Here is a 23,274-nt window from a genome sequence, read left to right as displayed (position 1 = left end):
GGGTAGGCCTAAGAAATGGACACTTTTTGTATGCTATTAGTTTAAGTGGAAAGCTATGCATATATCAAAAGTCTGCTTCTGTGGTCTCTCATTCAATAATTCTGCTTTGGGAGTTTGGTCAGTCCAAAAAATAATCTTGAAAAGCAGCCAAAGAGTTACAGTCAACATACACATGGCAACATTAAATATTACACAAAATTGGACTTGTGGGACAGTGGAAGAATCGATCATTTTAATCCTGTCACGTGGAATGCTGTGCATCTATTCAAAGTGGTTTTGTGAAATTTTGAGTAAAGATAAAAAGAAATATTTATCCACAGTGCTTGAATGTAAACATGGCAATAAGATATTTTAAGTACTTTATATAATTGTATAGAAAAGAATTAAAAGTGGGAAATGAAATGATGAGAAAACTTGAAAAAAATGTAGAGTGGTGAGATTGTAGTTGACTTTTAAAAATTGTTTACTCTTGCATGTATTTTTCATAAGCTTACACGAGAATGCTGTTTTTATAATAATTTTGTTACCATAATATTAAGATTTCAGTCATAAATTGTGTCAATAGAAAGTTAAGAAAGAATTAGCTGTGACTATTGCTAGCTATTAACTGAAATTCTAAGTCCTTTTTTCGAGAATATAATTATAGTATCTTGACATTTTCCTTTTTCTCCTGCCAGACTTGCTTATTATGAAATACAGTACCAATTTTACAAGAGAGATCAGCTTGTATGGAGTGTTGTTAGGCACTACAGTGAACAGGTAATTTCTTATCAGAGTAGCTTGTAGGGGAATATACTTAATAAAATATAAAAATAAAACATTTTTGTGTGCTTTGTAAATATAATGTTTACATAATTTACCTGAATTTATAATCTCATTACTTAATGGTTTTCTTAAATGATTAATTTCTGTTCTTTAATTGTACCACCATTACACATGTTTTAAAAATTTCCTCCTGTACCTTTTCCCCTTTGTAATTATTACCACTTTGGGAAAGAATTGTGATTTTTGGCATCATTACTTTTGAGTTCTGGGACTGTTGTCTGTAAAAATAGTGTAGTGGAGTTGCAAGAGAAATTGTGGGCGAGTTTCCTCCCTGTGTGCCTGTTAGCCTGTGGGTCCTTAGGTGAGCAGCTCGGTGGGTACTATTGCTGTGCCCTGAAAGTATGAGTGATTTCCTTTTTCCGTCTTCTGCTGGAAGAGCTTTTCCTCTGTAGTATGTATAGACATTATGGTAATTACATGTTCAAATAAGGATTTAATTTCTCTTATTTTTTGTTTTAGTGTCTAATTATTCTCCATGTAATTTTAAAGTAGTGGTGATGGTAAGGTAAAAATAACAACAACCATTAGTGAATTCTGTGTTCATTTAATAGGTATACTCAGCCATGCAAGGCTGATGTAGCTTCCTATTTTATAGATGAGAAGACTGAGGCTAATAGAGACTTCGTGATTTGTCGAAGGCCTTATAACTACTAAGGGATCAGACTGTACCTAAAACTTTGTTCTAATTTGAAAGCCATTCTAGTATAGCACCTGGTATGCAGTGAAAGATCAGTTAATGAATGTGGTGGTGGTGATTACATAGCTTTTCTTTACCCTAAGCTAATCTGTAATACCCTCCCCACTACTATATCATGATGCTGTTTCTGTGAACAGCTGCTAAGAACTCAGTTTACCTTTTGTCTTCCTTAGTTCTTGAAACAGATGTATGTCCTTGTGTTGGGCTTAGATGTGCTTGGAAACCCATTTGGATTAATTAGAGGTCTGTCTGAAGGAGTTGAAGCATTATTCTATGAACCCTTCCAGGTACTGATTTTTTTTTAATTTAAGTATGGGTATACATATTTTTTAATAACAGTAATTTATATTTTAATTTTATCTAGGAACTGAATAGTATTTACATAATAAGAATCAATTTGATTTCTTTAAAAATACTTAAGGTGACATTGAAAGTTTGTCTTAAAATTAAATGAGCCCTTGTCTGTGGATTAGCTCAGTGGTTCTGCTGCCTGCCTTGCAAGTGCAAGGTCCTGAGTTGAATCCCTGGTACCAAAACACAAAACAAAAAGCTTTAAAAAAAAAGAATTAAATGAGCACTGTAATGCTTATCTGGACAAGGAAACAGGCCTGTGCTCTTGGATTTAATGTAGTTATTAGAATATTTAGAATGCCAGGTAGATTAAAGATTATTTTGAGGCTGTTGCACCACTGTAGTAAGAACTAACGGGACGTTAAAAACTAACATACTTTCACATTCAAGCTTTCCTCTCCTTTGTGCAGCTCCTTTAAAGAGCCTGGGAGCCCAGTGTAGTGAGGACTTTGGAAGGACGAAGCAGAAAGAATAAGCGGGAGAACAAGAGAGCCAAAAATATATGGATTTGGTTGGTCCTGTTAGCAGTGCAGCTGGCTTCCACAGTCTAATACAGCTTTGTGCTATGAGGATGACGTTACATTAAAGCCAGTGATTTATGTCTGTCCAGTTTTTCTCACAGAAATTCCTGAGGTCGTGTGGGTAGAAAATATCTCTGAGCAGAACGAGTGTTCTGTCAATACTTGAGATATAAGATAAAAATTACTTTATTTTAATCTTTATGGATCTTTACACACTGACTGTATTAATGAAAACCCTGAAGTTTTAAAAGTCTTAAACTTTAACTAAATTATCTTTTTTTTCTAATTGAATTTATTGGTATATTCTAGGTAGACAGTACAGTTACATTCATTATTGGGATCTAGTACCTTTACATGCCAGGTCTTGGTTCTCATTTTTTCCCCTTGTCCCCATAATCCTTTCACCCCCCCCCTCCCTTCCCCACCTTCAAACACTTTAATTCCATTTTTTACATTTCCTCATATTTTTTTCCTTTTCCCTTATTCCCCTTTCCCTATCCTTCTCACTGTCCCTACACCTTTGGTCCTTTTCTTCCATTTCACATTGCTAATTGTCCCGTTAGGATCTTGAGTACTATTTAGTTTTTCACACCAGAGAAACTATTTGGTATTTGCATATGTGTGACTTATTTATTTCATTTAGGAGTATATTCTCAAAATGTACCCATTTACCTATGAATGAATCTACTTTCTCATAACTAAATTTTCAATAGTAAACTTCCTTTGGGCCAGGGTGCTGTTCAAGGTCCTGAAGAATTTGCTGAGGGATTAGTGATTGGAGTAAGAAGTCTCTTTGGACACACAGTAGGTATGTATCACCAGTTGAAGTGCATGTGTATATTTTATTAATATAGAATGTATTGTTTATGAAAAGCAAATGATTATATTTAATAAGTGGGATCACTTAATTTGTTGGAAGACATGTTTTCATGTTTTTAAATGGAAAATAATATTGGTCTGCTAGTTTTTAAATATGTCTTTGTATCGGTGAATTAGTGTACCTTAAATATTGATGGATGGCAAAAAAGTTTCATTTTTGAGTGAGACAGAATTATTAATTTAAAGCAGTTGCATGCTATGTGTTGTGAAGATGCCTCCCACAGGACCAACATGACTTTCTCCTCTGGGCTTTTGATAGGTGGTGCAGCAGGAGTTGTATCTCGAATCACTGGTTCTGTTGGGAAAGGTTTGGCAGCAATTACAATGGACAAAGAATATCAGCAAAAAAGACGAGAAGAGATGGGCCGACAACCTAAAGATTTTGGAGATAGCCTGGCCAGAGGAGGAAAGGGCTTCCTGCTAGTAAGTCTCCTGCTTAGTCTTCAAGAAACCTTTCACTTCTATGTGAACACTTTGAAGTTTGCAGTCTAGATGCCGTTGGGACTCAGGGGTCTAGGTCTGTCCAAGGAGCAGCAGGGTAATTTGTGGACTTGATGGTTTTCTTTTTTCTCTCCTTGTCCCTCATACTCCCCAAAGAGGTGCCGTCAAACACCAGACATAATTTTTCATTTGAGCTGGAATGAAACCAGAATGGTGGCACTTGAGCACTAGTGTGGTAAAGAGGCTCCATGAGGGCAGTGGAGCTCTTCAGGCCATCTTTAGCCACCCATATTCTTGAAAGGAATCTGTGGAAGTTAAGTGGGACAGAGTGCAGTCTGCCTTTCCTTAGTTTTCAGTAATTTTAAGTGTATATTGGTAACATATGAATATTGCTTAATGATACAGGTCCTGTTTGAATATTCTCCTTATATGTAATTATAAGAACATATATGTTCTCCTTTTAATAGGTAATTGAAACATTACAGGCATGGCTAGTATACTGTGATCACTCCTTGCCTTCTTCCAGAAATAGCTGGTCTTTTCAGTTTAGGGTGTTCTTCAGTGTGAATCCCACCTTTGTCCGTTTGACATGGAGACATACAGAATATGGAGGTGATTTTACACTTCCAGTTTTGGCAGTTAGTAAGAATGTGTAACTATATTAATGTTTTAATTTTGAAAATAATTTCATAAAACTGCAACTGCTGTTTGAGCCAGTGATTTTTAAAAGCTGTGTCTTAAATTCTCTGAAATGCTATATTTGTCAGATTATTTAATGCTATCCTTGGGAGTTTCCTTTATTTTCAGTTTTGTATACTTCTGTTAAATTAAAAAGTCATCTAATAACAACTAAATTTTTTTGATGTGGAAACTGAGGCTTACAGAGATTGAATCAGTTGCCCATACTCATACAGCTGACAGGTAACAGAGCCAGATGTAGGATCTTTTTATCCGTTCTACTGCAACCTTTTACTTCTATGGGATGTTTTCATTTAAAAATTTCAGTGATTTAATATTTTTAAAGATCATAATGTGTGTACACGTTTACATTAAGAGGGTCTTCAGTCTTAAAATTTTTAATTGTGTATAGTATGTTTGTAGAGACCTCTAGTGGTTGGTTTAAGATTAAGCACCTTCTCTCCTGGGAGTCTTTATGATTGATTTCTCTTTCAGGGAGTTGTTGATGGAATGACTGGAATAATAAAAAAACCTGTGGAAGGTAGGTTGAGAATATTTCCATCCAGTAAAAAAAAAATCTGAAGAGGCGATGCTTGATAAACATAATAGATGTTGTTGCTGCAAGATATTTGAGAAAACTGCTGACTACATTTGGTATTCATAGTCTTAAATTGTTTAGTGTATTTTCCTCAGAAAGAAGTGACAGTAAGTAGCGATTATGATTCAGACTTGGAATGCTGTTTTCATCAGGACCATCAGCAAAGTAGATTCTTTGAGACCCTCACTCGTGATTGACTTGGTGTTTTTTGTGGTTATCTTTTTTATAATCTCATTTAAAGGCACATATTTCTTCAATGCAATCCGTCAGAACCCCAGTTGGCTTTTTTGCAGCAGTTGTCAAGCTGAATCTGAAATTTAGATGTAAATTCGGGAGTCCCAGAATAGCTGACACGGTCTTGAAAAAAGAAGAGCAAATTTGGAAAACTTACACTTCCTAATTTTAACACTTGTTATAGTGTAACGCTGTAGTAAGAACAGACATATAGATCAGTCAGTAGGATGTAACTGACAGTTGACAGTCCAGAAATAAACCCTTACAGGTATGGTCGATTGATGCTGCAAGGGTGCCAAGATAAATCTATAAGGAAAGCGTAGTCTTTTCAGCAGATGGTGCTGAGACAACTGGAAATCCACATGTGAAGAATAAAATTGGACCCCTACCTACACTGTAGTACATAAAAATGGACTCAGAATAGGCTAAACACCTAAACATAAGAGCAGAAGTATAGAACTCAGAAGAAAATATAGGAGCAAATCCCCATTACTTTGGGTTAGGCTTAGGCTTTGTAGATGTAACACCAAAAGCACAGGTTAAAAAAAAAAAAAAGTAGATAAACTAAACTGCATCAGAATTAAAAATTTTCATGCCTACAAGGACACCATCAAGAAAGGGAAATGACAGTCAACAGAATGGGAGAAAATTTTTATAAACTATATATTTGATGAAAGACTTGTACACTGAATGTATAAAGAACTCTTACAACTCTTGATTTAAATGGGCAAAGAATATGAATAGGCATTTCTCCAAATAAGATATATGAGATGTGACTGAAATATATGATGAATGTTTAAGTGTTTAAAACGTAGTACAGTAGAAGACAATGCAGTTGTTTCCCCTCAGCATATTCCCCTTTGCTTGAAACACTCATCCTGCTGTCTTGCCACTTCTGAAGCAGTTCTGGAACTTCCCTTTGGTGTCCTTACAAGGTGTGATCCAAAATACAGTGAACGTTGCTGTGGAGGACCATCCAGCAGGAAGGCAGGCTTTAGAAACTACTGTGTCCTCCTCCCTTTTGTTTGCTGGATCTGGCACCATCCCACCTTTGACTCTTTCCCAAAGGTAAAGTGGCCATTAAAGGTAAGTGTTTTGGATCGATCCAGAACATTGAGGCAGCCACGACTGTGCAATTAAAGACATCCATGAAAGAAGGCTTCCAGGACTACTTTAGGAAGTGGCACGAGGGATGGGATGAGTGTGCTTAGAGGAGGGAGAAGGATTTTGAGGGAGATTCTCAATAGTGTGTCCTTTCCTGTACTATAAATGTTTCTCAAATTTAAACTTTCAACATATTTTTGATCACTTTTACAAAAGGCTAACAGGCACATCTGATTAGTCATCAGGGAAGTGTACATCAAATCACAGTAAGATACCACTTTACACCTGTTAAGATGGCTAAAATCAAGACAGTGTGGGGGAAATTGGAGACCTCATGCATTGCTAATGGGAGTGTAAAGTAGTCCAGCTCCTGTGGAGGAAGAATCTGGCTCTGCCTCCAAAGGTTTCGTGTGGCTTGTCACATGCATCTTCTGTTCTGGTCTAAGGTATTTACCCGAGAGAGTTGAGAAGAGATGTTCAAACACAAACTGTCAGCAGCATATTCACTGTAGGCAGAAGGACCTGACTGTCTTTCACTTGTTGCATGAGTAATTGGAATATGGCATTTCTATACAATGGAATATTGTCATGCCATGAAAAGAAATCAAACACTAGTACATGCTACAAGATGGATGAACCTTGAAAACATGGTCTGAAGTGGAGAAAGCCAGGCACACGAGACTACAGACTGAGTAATTCTGTGTTGTGAAATGTTCCCAACTAGGCAAATCTGGTGAGATAGAAAGTATGTCTAGGTGAATACCAGAATCTGGAGAGGGAGCAGGAAGAAAGGAAGAGTAAATGGGGTGGATCAGATGAGGAAGAGCTGGGCGCAAGTGAGGGATTGCGATGAACCCAGTGTTTCTTTTGAGGTATGATACAAATTTTTAAAAGTTGTGGTGATTTAACTTTTTCCAGTAATCTGATACATTTTAAAAAGTATATTGCTTGAAAAATCTTGATGACTGCCCTAAAAAACAGGAATGTTTTCCGATCAGTTCTCAAGCCTTCCAGTGACAGGTGCTGGACTAAACTCACAAGCAGCTCTCAAACTTGCGCACGCCTGCCCGGGATTACCTGCAGTGCTTATCGCCACTGATCACTGGCCCCACCCAATGGGTTTTTGATTTAAGGTCCAGGTTTGGGGCCCAAGAATTTGCATTTAACACACTTTGAGGACCACTGTTTTCTCACGTGAGGATTAAATTTAACTTCTCTAGGAAAGCCAAGTTCTTTTAGCTGAGTTTGGCCCACGTTTCTGTTGAATTCAAAGTTGTTCATTTTAAAATATCTTTGTATGCTTACTTCTTTTGTTTTCTGAAGGTGCCAAAAAGGAGGGAGCTGCTGGATTTTTTAAAGGAATTGGGAAAGGGCTTGTGGGTGCTGTGGCTCGTCCAACCGGAGGGATCGTTGACATGGCCAGCAGCGCCTTCCAGGGCATTCAGAGGTGAGCTTTACCACTTGTACGTAGTGCTGCCTCAGAGATGGGTTGAACAGTTCGCCCACTCTTAGGATAGTTATAATCTAATTGGAAGGTGTGACAGCTTGACAAGATAAAGGGCCACCAGAAAGGAATAAGAAAAGACTCTTATTGTTCAATTTCTCTTTTTTTCAAATATACATACATATATACTGGCAGTACGGAAGATCAAACCCAGGGGCATTGTACCACTGATCTATATCCAAAGTCCTTTTTTGTTTTTTATTTTGAGACAGGGCTAAGTTTCCTAGGCTGGTCTGGTACTTGTGATCCTTCTGCCTCAGTCTCCTCAGCAGAAGAGGTTAGGGAATGTAGATTCAGATTTGGACTTAATACTCTTTGCTTTATTTGGAGCAGGCTACATCCATTATTGTTGATTTTTGTCAGATATTTGTATGTTTAATCAACACGTGTATTTGTATTTATTCTGAAGGACTCTCACATAGTATACATTTTCTGCTCCTTGTTTAGGGCAGCAGAATCAGCTGAGGAAGTGTCGAGCCTCCGCCCCCCTCGCCTGATCCAGGAGGATGGCATCATTCGTCCATACGACAGACAGGAGTCAGAGGGCTATGACTTGTTTGAGGTAAGTTCTGTTCTTCATGTTCACAAGCACAGTTGAATTTTAAGGATTCCTAGAACCAGGATTTCAGTTCTTAAAGCTCTTAACTGATGAACTTCATTGAAGGGTTATACATGGTTTGTAGAATAGATTTTGATTGTTTTTCTATTTTAGCATAGCATGCTAAATGTAAATAACTGGTGAGTTTCTTCTGCACAGGAGCAAAGCTTTTCGGTGCAGAAAAGATAATGCTAAGATGTCATAGGTTGTATTCATTTAGTTAATAACGTTGTTAGCTTTGGTTTCCTGCTTTGTAGCTAATTACTGGAATTTTACTGCTGCTTTTTCTCCCCACCAAATTAGTTTATTGGCACGACTTTTTAAATCTAGTTATATTCAGGTAAACATAACTGGAGGAGAGGGAACAAGGTGGCATACAGTTACAGTTTTGTTAACCTCTTAAGGTTTTCAGTCTTTTAGTTTTAACTATTATATTTAAACAGTGTATACATAAGTAAGTTGCTGTTTTCCCATCACTGACTTTCCCCCAAAGACAGTTTATTAATATTTTCCTTCCTTGACTTTAAGATAAATAGCTCTTAATTATTTTTTAGCCTTTGGTTTTTATTGTATATGATTCCATTTTATCTTTTTGCTTGCTTCTAACTTTATTTTCTTTCTTTTTCTGCCTACACAGCAAGAACTGGAAATACAAGAGTAAATGTTTCCTATACTACTTCTTGATTTCATCCTTAAATCGAAACAAACTGTGTTATTGACTGTGTGTGAGTTAGATTGAGAGTCAGCTTTAGTGAAATTGTCCATACAACTCTTTTCTCCATCTGAACTTTTGATCATAGTTTGACTACAAATGAAAGTGGTAGTGTATCTAGTAATACAATGTTAGGGAAAAAGAGATCAGTATAAAAGATGAAAGGTTGTAGGAAATGGCTGATCTCCCTTTAGTAGGTGAAAGACCTGAAGCAGATTAATTTTAGTCATTTTGAAAATTTTATCTTATGGTGTTTATATGCATTTCAGGTAAAGTTAGAAAAAGGGTAGTTTTTATATTTGGTCTATTGAATGTATTCTTATGTGTACAAGTCATGATGATGGAATATTATGTAGATTTTTGCTTTACAAATTACTAAATTTACCAAAGTTATGGGACAATTAACTGGGGACATATGTTTTAGTAAGTGAAATGTCAGTTGCTCTGAGTCTGTCTTTAGACTTCAGATGAGAGTTGTCACATCAGTTTTGAGACTGTTTCCTTTTCCCTTTTTAATCTCATGTTACATACATTCTCAATCCTGCATTTATGGTTTTTCAAATATCCAGCCTCTTTTTTGGTTATGCTTTGTAATTTCTAGGTTTAGTTAGTGTAAATAGAAATAGAGTATGTAATTAGCTAAAAAATTTTTAATAAATTATGGAACTGTTTAATTGGGTTAGCAGCATCTTATCTCACAGTTTTATGCTCTGCACAGAATTGAAACGAAAGTACAAACCTAGATTTCTAATGTGTTGCATGAAGCTATTAACATACAGCAACTAATCAGTTAGATTGTGTATTTTTTTAAACTGCAGTTATAATAATAATCTTTTGAATGATTCACATTTAAACTAAGCACTTTACAGAATACAAATGGCATCCAAAAAACCAGCCAATGCTAGGTATACAAAAGAAACAAGACTGTTGCTCTTGGGGCTGGAGAAGTAGCTTGTGGGTAGAGCACTTGCCTAGCATGTTCCAGCCCCTGGGTCAGTCCCCAGCAGCGGCACCCACCACCCGCTAGCACACACAACTTTTATCCTTAAGACACCAAGTAGAGCAAAACGTAAGACATTTAAAAGTAGCCGACAAACTTCTCTTGTGACTAGATAATTGAGAGAAGGCAGAATTTTCCATGCATATACAATTTCTATGAGAATCAAGCACAGTAATTAATTCAAGATGCTATCTTGTCAGAAAGTTGCCCTTCCTAAGATTCTTGAATAAAAATAGGGATTTTTAATTTTCCTGGCTATATCACAATTATAACAAGACAACTTTTGGGAATCCATACTTTAAGGTTTTTTTGTTTGTTTGTTTGTTTACTTGTTTTTATATTAGTTTAGCTCCCTATTAAGCTTTTCCTTGTGAAATTTAAAAACAAATGTATGTCAGCAAGTACAAAACCTCAAGAAACTTTATGTAAATATAGCCATCTTGTCTGATTTATTTTGTAAAACCCTTTAAACTGAAATGTATTTTTATAATTACTGGAAGAAATACAATGTAGGTTATTGAGAAGACTTGATTTTTTTTTCCCCAGGGGTGGCAAGCACACATATTGAGAAATTTAGGCCATTTCACCCCTTACTGTCTTGTTGTGCTCAATTTTGGTAAGAAGTATTTATTGATTATTTAAACTGTACTGGATATTTTTAAAAAGACACATGTCCTTAGGGTACCAAATATAATAAAAAGCAAATAGCAGAGTACTAGAGTGTAAAATGATGTCATCTCATATCTTATTGTAATTTATTTGGTGGTCTTTTGATCCCCATTTATTTCCTGCTGAGATTGCTCTGTGCTCTTTAATACTTAGCTTTAAAAATTTCACGTGCCCTGTTTTCATAACCTATATTCTTCTGCTTCTCCTCTCTTCTAGGATAATTACTATTTACTGTATGTATATATGCATAGCCAGTTTTATATTTAATATTTGTTTTGGTTCAGAGTATACAAGATTTAAAATGGTGTTCCTTGCCTTTCCTTTTTAATTATATTTTGCATATTCTTAGCAGTGCTTCATTAACATTTTAAATTTTTGCATTGCCATCTGTTTAGGTAACCTTACATCATGTATTTTATTTTTAATTCATGTTATTAAAATTGTTTTTATTATTTTGCTAACAGCAATAATGCTGTGATAAACATCAGTGTACATTTTGCTTTTTCCTGTCTTGTGTTATTTGCTTAGAATGAACTAAAAAAAAATGAATCACTGAGTAAAGGGCTTTTGCATCCTATTGTTAAACTCCTCAAGTTACATCCTGAGGAGGGTGGAGATTTTATCAAAGGCTGTGGACTCCTGCTGCCATCAGTAATTATCTTCCTCTGAATCTCAGAGCGTAGTGGGTTTTTAGTAGTACCAAGAAGAAGGTTTGCTAAAGTGTGTGAGGGTGATGTTACACTTTAAAAGCTTTAGATGGTCGAAGCACTATGGTCAATAACTAATGAAATGTATAAAAGATAAGTTGATATTAATTCTTGTACTTGCATCTCTAAATATTTTAACTTTTAAATTTCAAGCTGAAAATAAATGCACACAATTATTATATTCTTTTCCCATTTTCTCTTGGAAGAAATTGAGGCTTAAGTGACGAAAGTACTTAGCCAGTTCACATGTGAGCTGTGCAGCAGGTGCCCCTTGCTGTGAAAGTTGTGACTGCTTCATTCTGAGGCTGAGACCTCAGGTCTGTGCAGGTTTCTCTGCTTTGTTCATGGCCTTTGTCGTTTTTAAGGAATGACTGGGACCAGCACCTTTTAAAAATGTGTATTCAAGCATTAAAATAATATCTACAAGTGTGCTTTTTCTGCTTGTGATTGTATTGATATTTTCCATTAATATTGGTATTGTATTCTTGGTTATAAAATGTTACAGTCTTATTTGTTCATTATATTTATCTTCTGTACTTTCAAATATATTATCCTCTGGTCTTTATGTATTATAGATATTGTTATCAGTAATATTTTAGTATTCATTATAAAAGCCATTTTGTTTTTTAATGTGTTGACTAATTCAAGTCAATAGTTTTAAGAGAGCTGAAAAGAAAAATAAATATTTTAATGTGCTATGATTTATACTTGAATTATTTTATGCTTGTTATTCTCTAGAAATAAATCATGCCAAATATTTTGAAATCTTAGAAAATCATATTTATATTAATATTGAAATTTTTATCAGAAATAGAATTTCTTATATGAATATGCATTTCAGTGTGAATTTAATCTATACAAGCAGATACTAAAAAACAGTAATCATCAGTTATCTTAGAATTTTATCACGTCTTATATCCACCTCTATATAAATCAGTGATTTAGACTTAACTTTTCACCCAACCCTCTCAAAAAGTCTGATGAAAATATGCACTGTTCTCTAGAAAGTGTTGCAGAACCATATTTTCAAAATTTTGTATTCTGTTAGGTCATTCATAAACCCACCCTGAAGGCTTTGCTGTGCACAGCAGTGTGAGGACTACTGAAATGTCAGTGAAGTCGTTTTGTATTAGCATATGTTTGTTTTTTTCCTTATTTAAAGTGTGATTATTTCTGGTAGATATTTTAAATATCTAAGTTATCACAGAGTAAAATTTATTTTACCAGAAGATCACTTGGTAAGCATTTAATGCATAATTTTCTTTTAAGAAAATAGTGGAGGTTAATTTATAAGTGTGTTATGAAAACTTTTCTAGTTTCATGTGCTAATATGTAGAATTGTACTTTTGATTTTAATAGGTTTGTTCAAAACCCTGTGACTACATATTAGCTGTTATACAAATATTTACTTAAATTTATATACTTTTGAGCCTTGTTTCTTTTTCAGAATCAAATAAAAAAATTGGAAGGAGAGATTTACCAATACCACTGTGCTGTTCTTGGAAGCAAGAGTACAGTCTTTATGGTTACAAATAGGTATGAAGTTCAGGTGACATTTTTGTGTTACTCTGGGTCTCTTTGATTCTGTTTGATTTTAGGGTTGTTTTCTCTAGTTGTGGGAGGAATGCTCACACTGAATCTGTCAGTTTTGGAAGCACAACCATTTTGACAATAATGTGTCTGCCTATCTAGGAACAGGAAATACCTTTGACTTCTTGGAATCTGAGCTAGATTTAAGCAGTGTATATGATTGAGACCCACTACATAAATTGTTTTTGCTTAAAGTCACCCATGCCTTCTAAGAACAATCTAGTCGTAGGAATGAAATCCATCATACTGAGGGTCCTAGGGATTATATAGACAGTATATTAGAGGATGGGGACTCTTGGACACCATCCAAGAGTCCTAACCACCACAGTGACTCTGGATCTTGGGAGGAAGTGATGAGCTAGACTAGAAGAGTGAGAGAGAAAGTAAGGGTTAGAAAGACAGGCTTTGGTGATGGATAGGAAATGACAGAGAAGGTAATATAGCTGTCTGGGTTTGGGATTCGAGTGCCAAGAGCAGTTGGTACTACTTACAGTAATTTGAGGAAAAAGATGATGAGTTTCTTGTTTTTGTTTTTTTAGTTGAATTTCGCAGCTTTATGATTTCAAAGTATAGATGCCTTAGTAGTCAATAAGACAGAGATGGATGGATGGACAGACAGACAGTAGGAGTTAGAATAAGAATGAGGAGTTGAGATTCCCTTGTGGGAATATGTCAAACAGAAGAGGGTTCCTGAGGCTGGAACTTTGGTCAAGGTGGAACAGAAGTAAGAGAATAAAGCAGTTGTAGCAGTGCAGTAGCATATTATTGGGTGGTCAGGAGAAGAAAAACAAATGTAAAGATATTTGGGTGTGTGAATTGTGTTTAACACTGTGCTGTATAATACCCATCTTTAGCTCTTAGCCCTGCCGTCTCATTCTCCACTGGATTTGAGGGTGGGGAGTGTGATCCACCCTCTACAGACTTGTGGACAGGTGAGGTGTTGGAGGTTGTCACAGTCATTGGAGGACACCACTGGCCCTTCCTAACCTTGGGCTGTAGACACTGAATTTCCTATGGTGCTCAGTATAGTCCCAAGCAAGCCTCAAATTTCAGTAGCAACTCTGCTAATAAGTACAGTGCAGTGCCAGCACCCATACTTGTTCCGTACACCGCGTTAATCAGCAGGGCCATTTATGGCTTCATTGTACAGACCCAGAGTCCAGGCCTTTCCTTACTCTCCCTGCAGCACTGCCCTCATTGAAGCTCTCTATGTCTGCTGTGTGGACTGTTGCAGGAACTTCCTGGGCTACCTCCCCTCCCTTTGCTGCTATATCCATGACTAAAAATAAGAAACATATCATTTCCTGTTGCTTATAGATTAAAGTCAATATTTCTTTAAACAGGAAAAAAAAAGGGCCCTTCAAGATCTGGCACTGAGCTAATTTTCTCGCCATGGAATATATCTGGGACTCCAGCTGCAGACCTCCATGTTCCTCAAATAAGTTCCCTTCTTAGTACCCTATATTTGTCACTGTGCTTTTCCTCTAGGCTGTCATTTCCTTTCTTGCATCAATGCTGATGTCATCTGTGCCAGTGTGATCTGACCCTCTCTCCCATGCTCCCAAGGGTTTTTCTACCCCTCTGTCCCCACACTCCTCTTGTGTTGTAGCATTTACTTGCATGTTATTTCCCCTCCAGACTTAAATAGAAACCTTATCTTCATTATTTTTCTTACACCCTCCATATTTGTTGGAATAATAGTCCTGCTGCTCTACTTTGTTTTCTGTAATAAGACCTTAAATATAAAATACAGTTATATCAGTAATTATCATGAATTGCAGCCTGGGAGGTCGATGTGGGTGTCCTTTAAACATTCTGTTATTTTTTTAATTGCTGTTGAGTAAAATGAGGTACTTCCTCTGTGGTAGAGTATATTAGTGTTAAAGTTTCCAGATCTGGTGTTTATTAGCAAACCCAAAGTGAATCTTCACTGACTTTGGAGGTTTGTGACTTTTCCTACGTGTTCTTTCTTGACTAGCAGGCATAAATGACTGACGGTAAAGAGCAATTAATAATTTTCCAAGTAAAATATTTTCACAGGCTCTGACTTCATTGCTTCTCAGGTGAGAGTATAACCCATTCTTTATGTGTGTCAAAGATGAATTCCCACTGAGGGTTTTGGTCATTCAAAAAATAAAGTCATACTTTTCTGAATTCTTTAAGGTTGGGGAGACAGGAATTTTTGAAAGTCTGCTTTGTTAGATATCAGGTGTCATATTTGCTTATCATGTGACATGTCTTCATCAGTACCTGTATGTTTTTGTTTTCTTTTGCGAGGTAGGCGAGTGCTCTGCCTAAAGGAAGTTGAAATCCTAGGCCATATGTTTATAGACTGGCAGTGTCCATTTGAAGATTTTGTACTTCCTCCTAGTGTGAAAGAGAATCTGCTCCAGATTTCAGTTAAGGTAAGCTACTGTGAATCATACCTTCATTAAATGTGTGGAAACCAGTACTTTCTGTTTTGCAGTTAACTACACAACGTGTTTGAAGGAATAATTATTATTACTATTACTCTGTGCAGAGGTGCTGTGTTAGTCACATTTTCACTACAAATAACAGAAACAACTTACAAGAGAAAGGGTTTATTTGGGCTCATGGTTTTAGAGGTTTCAGTCCATGTTTGGCTGGTTCCAGGGCAGGAACGTCATAGTGGAAGGGCACGGAGGAGAGAAGCTGCTGTACTCGTAGCCAGAAAACAAAGTGAGCAGGGAAGAGTCAGAGAGCTGGAGGAAGGGGGCCTGACACAGAATGCAGCCTTCTGGGGCTCCCCACTGCCCTGTGACCTCCCACAGGCCCCACTGCCAAACAGCACATTGAGCTGTGGACTCACCAGTGGGTTAGCCGTGGTTAGTGCCTTGTGACCACCTTCCCAGAGCCCCACCTCTGAGCACAGCAGCCTTCTGATTCACACCGTAATAGAAGTAAGGAAAGATGCATGATTAAGTTATATGTGTTACTCTCTTTTTTGACAGATACATAGAGTGAAATATTAGTTTATCAAAAGAATGCGGATGCTGACACTCTAGTATTTCCTTTTTTGGTATAGTTAAACATAAGTAGTGTTTTTTTAGAACATCGTATGGTACTTATTTTGCTATAATGTTTGCCATTTCTGGAAATAATCCCCTTTTAAATTTTTTAGGCAATTATTAAATACTTTGGTAAAAATAAAGATGTCTAAAATAGCTATGTTTTGTAATTTTTTTTTTGTACCGGGGATTGAACTCAGGTCCTTGCACTTGCAAGGCAGGCCACCGAACCGCTGGCTAAATCCCCTGCCCTGTTTTGTAATATTTGGCATTTATAAATACTAGTACAGTTTAAGTATATGACAATAGTTTCATGTCTTCCCTGCTGTCATTTTCTAAGAAGGAACTTTTAATTACACAGTCAGTAATTAATAAATAACTGTACTGTATACCTAGAATATACCAATAAACTCAATAAAAAGAGAAAAAAAGAAAATGAATATTAAAGCAAAAAAAATAAGTAATAAAGATCATATCACTTATTTTACTTAGTTAACTCATTTAACTTTGAAGCATGTTATTATATATGTTATAAATGTATTTTCATCCCTTAAAAACTCTACAAATTGTCAAGTATGAGAGTTTCCGTAGTTATCTTTATTTTTCCTGAATAATGATGGTGTTATTATTCCCATTTCTGAATTTCTGAAAAGCATTCACCAGGCAGTTTCATAAAGATGAAAGTACTGTTGTCCTTTGTGTTTACTGTTCTTTTCATGAAAATTTACCAGTAGAAAGGACTGCCATATCATCCCACCCTTCTGTATTTCAGCTTTGCCTCTTTGTAGGTTCACAGTCTGAAGATAAGAGACACAGTCTGGTATATGAGACACAGTTTCCAGGCTAGGACATACTGTGTCACTGTGCATATATTTTGCAGTTTCCTCACTTATCATTGCTCTTTTGCATCATTGGTAGGAATTGATTCTGTGTACTTTATGTGAGAATTTTGTCTGTCAGCCAGGAAAGTGAAGGAAGGGCTTTTTGATTTGTCAGATGTGATGAGTTATCAGGTGGTGTTTCTGTAGGCTGTTTGTCATAGCCTGCAGAAAGCCATTATTTTATACTCTCATCCAGTTTCATAAATTCTAACAACTTACATATGACATCAGTCTTTGTACAGAGATGATTTATTTCATACTTGAATACATAGATGTAGGTAGTCTACTGGTTGTGAAATACAGATGACATTTAAGCATCCAATTAAAGGTTGTGATTTTTTTTTTTTCTTTTCAAGAGTAATGTCTGTTTTGCCATTGTTCTTTTGAAACAGGAGCAAGGTCTATTTCAGAAAAAAGATGGTGCCAGTCCAGGCTGTCTTCGGAAAATTTACCTGAAAGATAACACCACAGCACAGGTAAACTGTTTTAAAGAACCCCTCACTGGGTATAGTGGTATACACATACAGTCCCTCCTACTCAGGAAGCTGAGACAGGAGGATTGCAAGATTGAGAGCAGCCTAGGTGACTTAGCAAATGCCCATCTCAAAAATTAAAAAGGGCATTGGATATAGCTCAGTGGTAGAGCACTTGCCAAGCAGGCCCAAGGCCCAGGGTTCACTTCCCAGTGTCTCAAAAAATAAAATGTGTAAAGAATGCCCTTTTGAGTTTTTTAGTTGAAAGAATTTTTTTTTTTAAGCCTGTTATGACTAATACCCATCATTTCTCCCCAGGGCTCTTGTAGTTACAGCTTTGGGTGGGTAGATACATGTAGAATAACCGTGGACTCCCTAGAATGCAGAGATTGTATTTGCATGACATGTGCAGTGGGATCAGATCAGGGCTGTGAGAGCTCCACCTCTTGCTTCTGTTCCTTTCCATTTTGCTGATTGAGCCTGAACTTGTCTTTCCAGTTCATAATGCAGCTTTTATTTTACAGAGAGCCTTTTGTGCCATCGAGAATGCACAGTCAAGGAGGCATCAGCAAAAGCTGATGAAGCAGTCGTCAGTGAAACTTCTCAGGTCCCAAGTAGCATCGTAGTCACTGGTCCCAGAGGGCTGGTACTGGTGAAGAAAGCACCCTCTGTGTCCTGCTAAAGAGGTTTTTAGGCAATGGTTTAGTTTTATTATTTTAGAATAGCTAATCCTGGATTCCCCCTCCAAGCTTTTAGTCTTGACAGTTAATTTTGTAATCATGTGTATATTAGTCCACCTGTAGACTGCTGCTTGAATGGGTCAGACTCTTAAAGAAATAACGCTTCAGACTTGGACTGGACTTTTCTTTAACACATGAATCATAGGGCAGCAGGTTTATGTTTAAAGTCTTTGCTAAAGAATGAATTTAGAATGAGCAGTACGCTCTGAAAGGTTTTAGCCAAAGACAAATGCTGTACACTTTGACATTTTGTTTAAAAGTAATTTGTTCAGTTATTGAACTGAAAGAACATTTTTGGTAAACCAGATAATTGTCCAAAGAAAAGCCACTAAAGGGAGAAATGACATGTGTTTTTGTTCTTTATTTTTCTTCATGAAAACACAATTTTCTCCTAATAGCACAAGTTTTGCTTTGGTGCTTATTTTTTTTTCCTTGCACTGTGAAAAGGAAACATGGGCAGTCACACCTTAAACCAGCTACACTAGGGCCGGGGATTTAGCTCAGTGGTGCTGCCACCTTGCATTCTCAAGGACCCAAGTTTGATCCCCAGTACCAAATCAATCAGTCAATCAATCAATCAAATGGATGCACTCAATTGTCTGTAATGTAGCATTCACAAAATTTTGAAAGTTATTTACATGCTCTTACGATGAGCTCATATGACACAGTTGTGATTTGCTGATAAATGTAAATACTGCACTTTTTAAGTTTTTTGGGATTCAGAAATATGTAAAATGCAATATTTTTGTATTCTTAGAAGTTGGTTCTTAGAGTTAAAAGACTTTCAAGGGCATCATAAATTAGCATTTGATTCTAGTGCATACTTATAAATGTATTTTAAATACCAGGGAAAATGAAAAATCTCGAGTTGCTGTACGTATACATAAGTACAGGTAGGTATATAACAACACTGGAGAAGAACTGTTACATGTATTCTTTGAGGAGCAGGTGTGAGGGCATCAATTCAATATGTTTTTATCCTCTCTGCATTTTTCTTCCAAAGACACGTGACTTTTAAAACTTAAAAAAAAAAAAAAACTCAAAAAGGCTGGGGATTTAGCTCAGCGGTTCCACCACCTGCCTTGCGCAAGCAGGGACCTGAGTTTGGTCTCTGGTACCAAAAAAAAAAAAAAGAAACTCAAAAGTATTTAATTTGGATGGAGCTTAAGATTTACTCATGGTGTTGAATTAGAGTTTATTTCAAATCACCACATCAGTGGTGAGATGAAGCTGTGCAGGAACGCGATTTGGTCTGTTCTTACTGTTGTGTAGTAGCTGGTCTGTTATCATTGTTCAAGTTTTTTAAGACCTGGCCATAGAACTAAAAATTTTCCTGGTGTTGCAGAAGAGAATGCAGTGATTACAGTCCTAGAGGTCTGGTTTCTCACAGACCTTGCCTTTTCATCATTTGTCCTTTTTAATTTCTGTAAATAAAAGTATTATACATGTATATATAAAACTTCTATCTTTAAAAACCAAGTTTCTGTATTAGTGTTAATTGCAGTTTATTAAAACTGAACAGCTTCATAGCAGGTATTCTTTGTGTTTTTAAAAATGATTTAATCAGGAATTTGAAATTATTATATTTTTCATATGAATCACAACTATCGATAGTATCCTGAATATTTAAAAAATTATATTACACTGATAGTGTGTTCTATAAATGGATGTTCAGAGCATTAAACTCAAAAATTATAGAAATCTATAAACTCATTAGTTGGCTTAAAAATGAACTTCCTAATATTTGTAACATTTTTACTAGATGTAATCTTCTGGAAAAGAAATAATCTGTCAGTTAAGTATAGTAAGGTCTGTCATATTTTTAAAAATGCTTTCAAAGTCAATTACTTGGATATAAATTTTGAGAGAAATAAAACATTTGAAATATTGTTGATAGGTGTGCAAACTTGTGAGTTTGTGTTAAATACTCAAGTAAAAATTTGCTCTTAAGTTTTGTCTTTCTCTTTTCCTCTTCTAGTTTTGCGGTAGTGAGAAGTTAAGATTAATAGTTATCTAACTTTAAAGGATGCTATTCAGGGAAAGCATTTTTCCAGAGCCCTCTAACAAAGACCTTGAGGGTGTGTGGCAGACACCAGTGTAGGGGCAGCAAAGAAGGGGCCTGTGATACACTGTGAAATTCATTGCTGCATTTGCATTGAGCTGGTGCCTTCCGTGAGTCCTCAGCACCCATGGTCCGTTCTGGGTGCTGCCCACTGACTTTGGCTTAAAGACTCCGCAGTGGCTGGGCAGAACCTTTCCACTGCATGGCAGTACAGGATACTTCTCCTCAGTCTCCTGCTCTCTTCTCCCTTGCTCCCCATACTCATTCTCTCTCTTTCTCTTTTCCCCTGTCTTTCCCACTGTGGGTCCGACTGCAAGTCTGCAGGCTCCCCCTGTAGAGGATTATCCAGTGGGAAGAAGAGGCTCACAGCCTCACACTGGTGGAGTCTAGTAGAGCAGGAGAATCCAGATCAAGAGAGAACAGGAAATCAGAAGAGTGTATGCAAGTTTTTGTAAGAAAAGTCTCATCTTGCATAGACTTCCTTACATGTGTTTCGTGTGTTAGTATTGGCAGCCATGACAGTGCATCTCTGTACACAGTACGGATGAACTGCTCCAGAAAGTGACGGGACTGATGATGTGTGTTCTAAATGGGGGGGACAGTATTTTGAGGTGGGTTGAGAGCCAGTGTATCTTTTACTGTAATAAAATATTGAAAATTTAAGCAATAACTATTTTTGAACATACCTTATCAGTCTGTATACCCGTAGAATTCTGTTGTTAGATTTGCTTCTGAAAAATCACAGGCTATGAGAGAAAGCATGAGAAACAACTATTTCCTTCCCTTTTCAGAGCATGCTGGTATTTCATTTTATAGTTGTGCTGGCGAATTGTTTTGATAGTGTTCAGAGTAGTCAGTGTTGGGCTGGAGATTCAGCTCAGTGGTTCCACTGCCTGCCTCGCAAGTGAAGGTCCCAAGTTCAGTCCCCATTACAAAAAAAAATCTCAAAGTAATCAGCATTGAAATAGGGGAGACTAAAATGTTGCCCCTCGATTCTGCTTTGTAAGGATTTGTGACTCTCAAGAAAATACAACAGAAGAATGTAATGATTTCTATCCCTTTTGTATATAAGGTAAATGGCATCTTCTGGAATAAATGATTTTTAATGTTGATCTCTAGTGAAAAAATGATTACAATAGTAATAAACTGACTTGGTCCTCTAAATTGATAGTATTCACTAAAATAGCACTTTGCAGAGGATTTACTTCTTTAGCATTGATTCTTTTCAACTTGAAGAAAGAACAAGTGATTCCCCTGCCAAGACTAAATTTCCTAATTGTGGTTTAAATTCCATGATAATTTTCTTCCACAATGCATTTCAGATCTGTTATTTTTGCAGAAAACTCTTGATACTAGTTTTTCTCTTAGATAACCCACTTTCCTCTTTTGCCATCTTTTAAGTCTTCTTTTATTATGCTTTATTTTTATAGTGCTTTTTAAATATATTGTTATCTTTATTAAGTGGATAGTGATTGGTAAAGAATAGCCCAAAGGCGAAATGATGTGTTCTTATAAATAAAGTTTGTTGGAACACAACTATGCCGACTTATTGGTTGTGGCTGGTTTCACATTTTTACGGTGGCAGAGTTGAGTAGCTGTGAGACACTACAGCGAAGGCTCAGAAATTAATGATCCAACCCTTTACAGAAAAAAATTCATTAAACCCTGTAATTATATCATATGACTGATCATACATATGGGGCAGAAGTAAACACCAAATGAGCTTCCTCAGATTTTGTGGTGAGGTAGGAACTGAATTCAGGGTCCAACAATGTCTAACAATACCCTTTCTGTCTCCACTTTTCTCCCTCTTTATAGAAGCAAGGAGAATTAGGTCAGTGTGGAATCAACATGTTAGTTTCCTGGATTTCTTTTAACAACTTTATACTTTTGTCCCTGAGTTCATTGTTTTTCTTTCCATATACATTTTGAGCCTAACGCTTAAGGTCTTCCCATAATAATACTCAGAATCTAAACCAGCCCTTCAAATATTTATCCCCCCTGGAGGATTCTTATTGCTATAACAGTTTAATAGCATATGTAGATCTTGAAATATGAAAATGAGGAAATAAAAATTTGTGCCATAAGACTTAAAGCTTGTCTCTGTTTCTAATGTACATTGGAAATTAAGAGTTAACCCTGTGGGATTCTATCGTAAACTGTTAGAGTATTCTGCTATCAGAAGAAAAACAAAAACAAAAACAGGCCTAATGGACATATTTTACCACAACTGGCTAGGGTTTGCCAAAGAAGAAACAATATTTTAAACCTGGTCCATGACGTTAAGCAGTTCTTCAAAGTTTGCAACTGGAATAGGAGCTATAAAGTTTTACCTTCACCGGAGGGTATTGCTGCAAATTAGTTAAGCAGTTATTGATGGTTTAAATTAAGCAGCCACACTTGAAGAGGGCACATTTTCCCTCCCAGTGGAATGCTGTTAGCGTCTTAACCTACTTTGACATTTCTGATCACTCTCCCCTGCTTCATTCAATTCAGAGTGATTCATGCTTTTAAAAATAGTTTTTAAAAATAGGCCATGAATTAGAGAATTAACATTAGAGTTCTTTTTCAACAATGATTTCCTGGTCTCTAGTCCTGTGAGTAATCTATCTGTGTGATGGTATTAGAGAGTTTTTGTTTTTGGTAATGTTTTGTTTTTTCCTTTTGAGGTAAATGAGTCAACCCTCTTGGGAGCTCCTGGAACAGCTGAAAGGTCTGGGACATTTGAGTATATCTGGACTTAATGACAGTAGGAAACAGCTGCTTTTACTTATGTGAAAGATTCCTATGGTTAAACTTCAGAGACCTAGAAAATGCTTCTATGGAGTTGACGGGGCAGAAATCTTGTATGTCTGTTGTGTCATTCAGCTTTCATTGCTGTGACAAAATACCAGAAAACATCCTCAAAGAGGATAAATTTTAGCTCATAGTGTCAGAGGCTGCAGTCCATGGTTGCTTGGCTATATTTTTCTAGGCCTGCA

General features: G+C 36.5%; 1 protein-coding gene across 1 annotated transcript in view; it reads left to right on the top strand.

Annotated features, from left to right (window-relative positions):
* Positions 1-19,269, top strand: part of Vps13c (vacuolar protein sorting 13 homolog C) — a gene marked incomplete at its 5' end in the record, with an annotated part of 141,251 nt that extends 121,982 nt beyond the window's left edge. The window contains 11 exons of the mRNA XM_033756248.1: positions 678-759; positions 1,696-1,809; positions 3,127-3,202; positions 3,533-3,696; positions 4,888-4,933; positions 7,652-7,775; positions 8,280-8,394; positions 12,966-13,054; positions 15,390-15,513; positions 17,411-17,494; positions 18,016-19,269. Coding sequence (XP_033612139.1) covers positions 678-759; positions 1,696-1,809; positions 3,127-3,202; positions 3,533-3,696; positions 4,888-4,933; positions 7,652-7,775; positions 8,280-8,394; positions 12,966-13,054; positions 15,390-15,513; positions 17,411-17,494; positions 18,016-18,117 — 1,120 coding nt within the window. The remainder of the gene's footprint in view (positions 1-677; positions 760-1,695; positions 1,810-3,126; positions 3,203-3,532; positions 3,697-4,887; positions 4,934-7,651; positions 7,776-8,279; positions 8,395-12,965; positions 13,055-15,389; positions 15,514-17,410; positions 17,495-18,015) is intronic.
* Positions 19,270-23,274: the final 4,005 nt, after the last annotated feature.

This window comes from Fukomys damarensis, unplaced genomic scaffold (assembly GCF_012274545.1).
Source record: "Fukomys damarensis isolate Sample0158 unplaced genomic scaffold, DMR_v1.0_HiC HiC_scaffold_25, whole genome shotgun sequence".
In the NCBI taxonomy this organism is placed as follows: Eukaryota; Metazoa; Chordata; class Mammalia; order Rodentia; family Bathyergidae; genus Fukomys; species Fukomys damarensis.
Note: the sequence above shows the minus strand (reverse complement) of the source record. Positions and strands in the feature narration are given on the sequence as shown.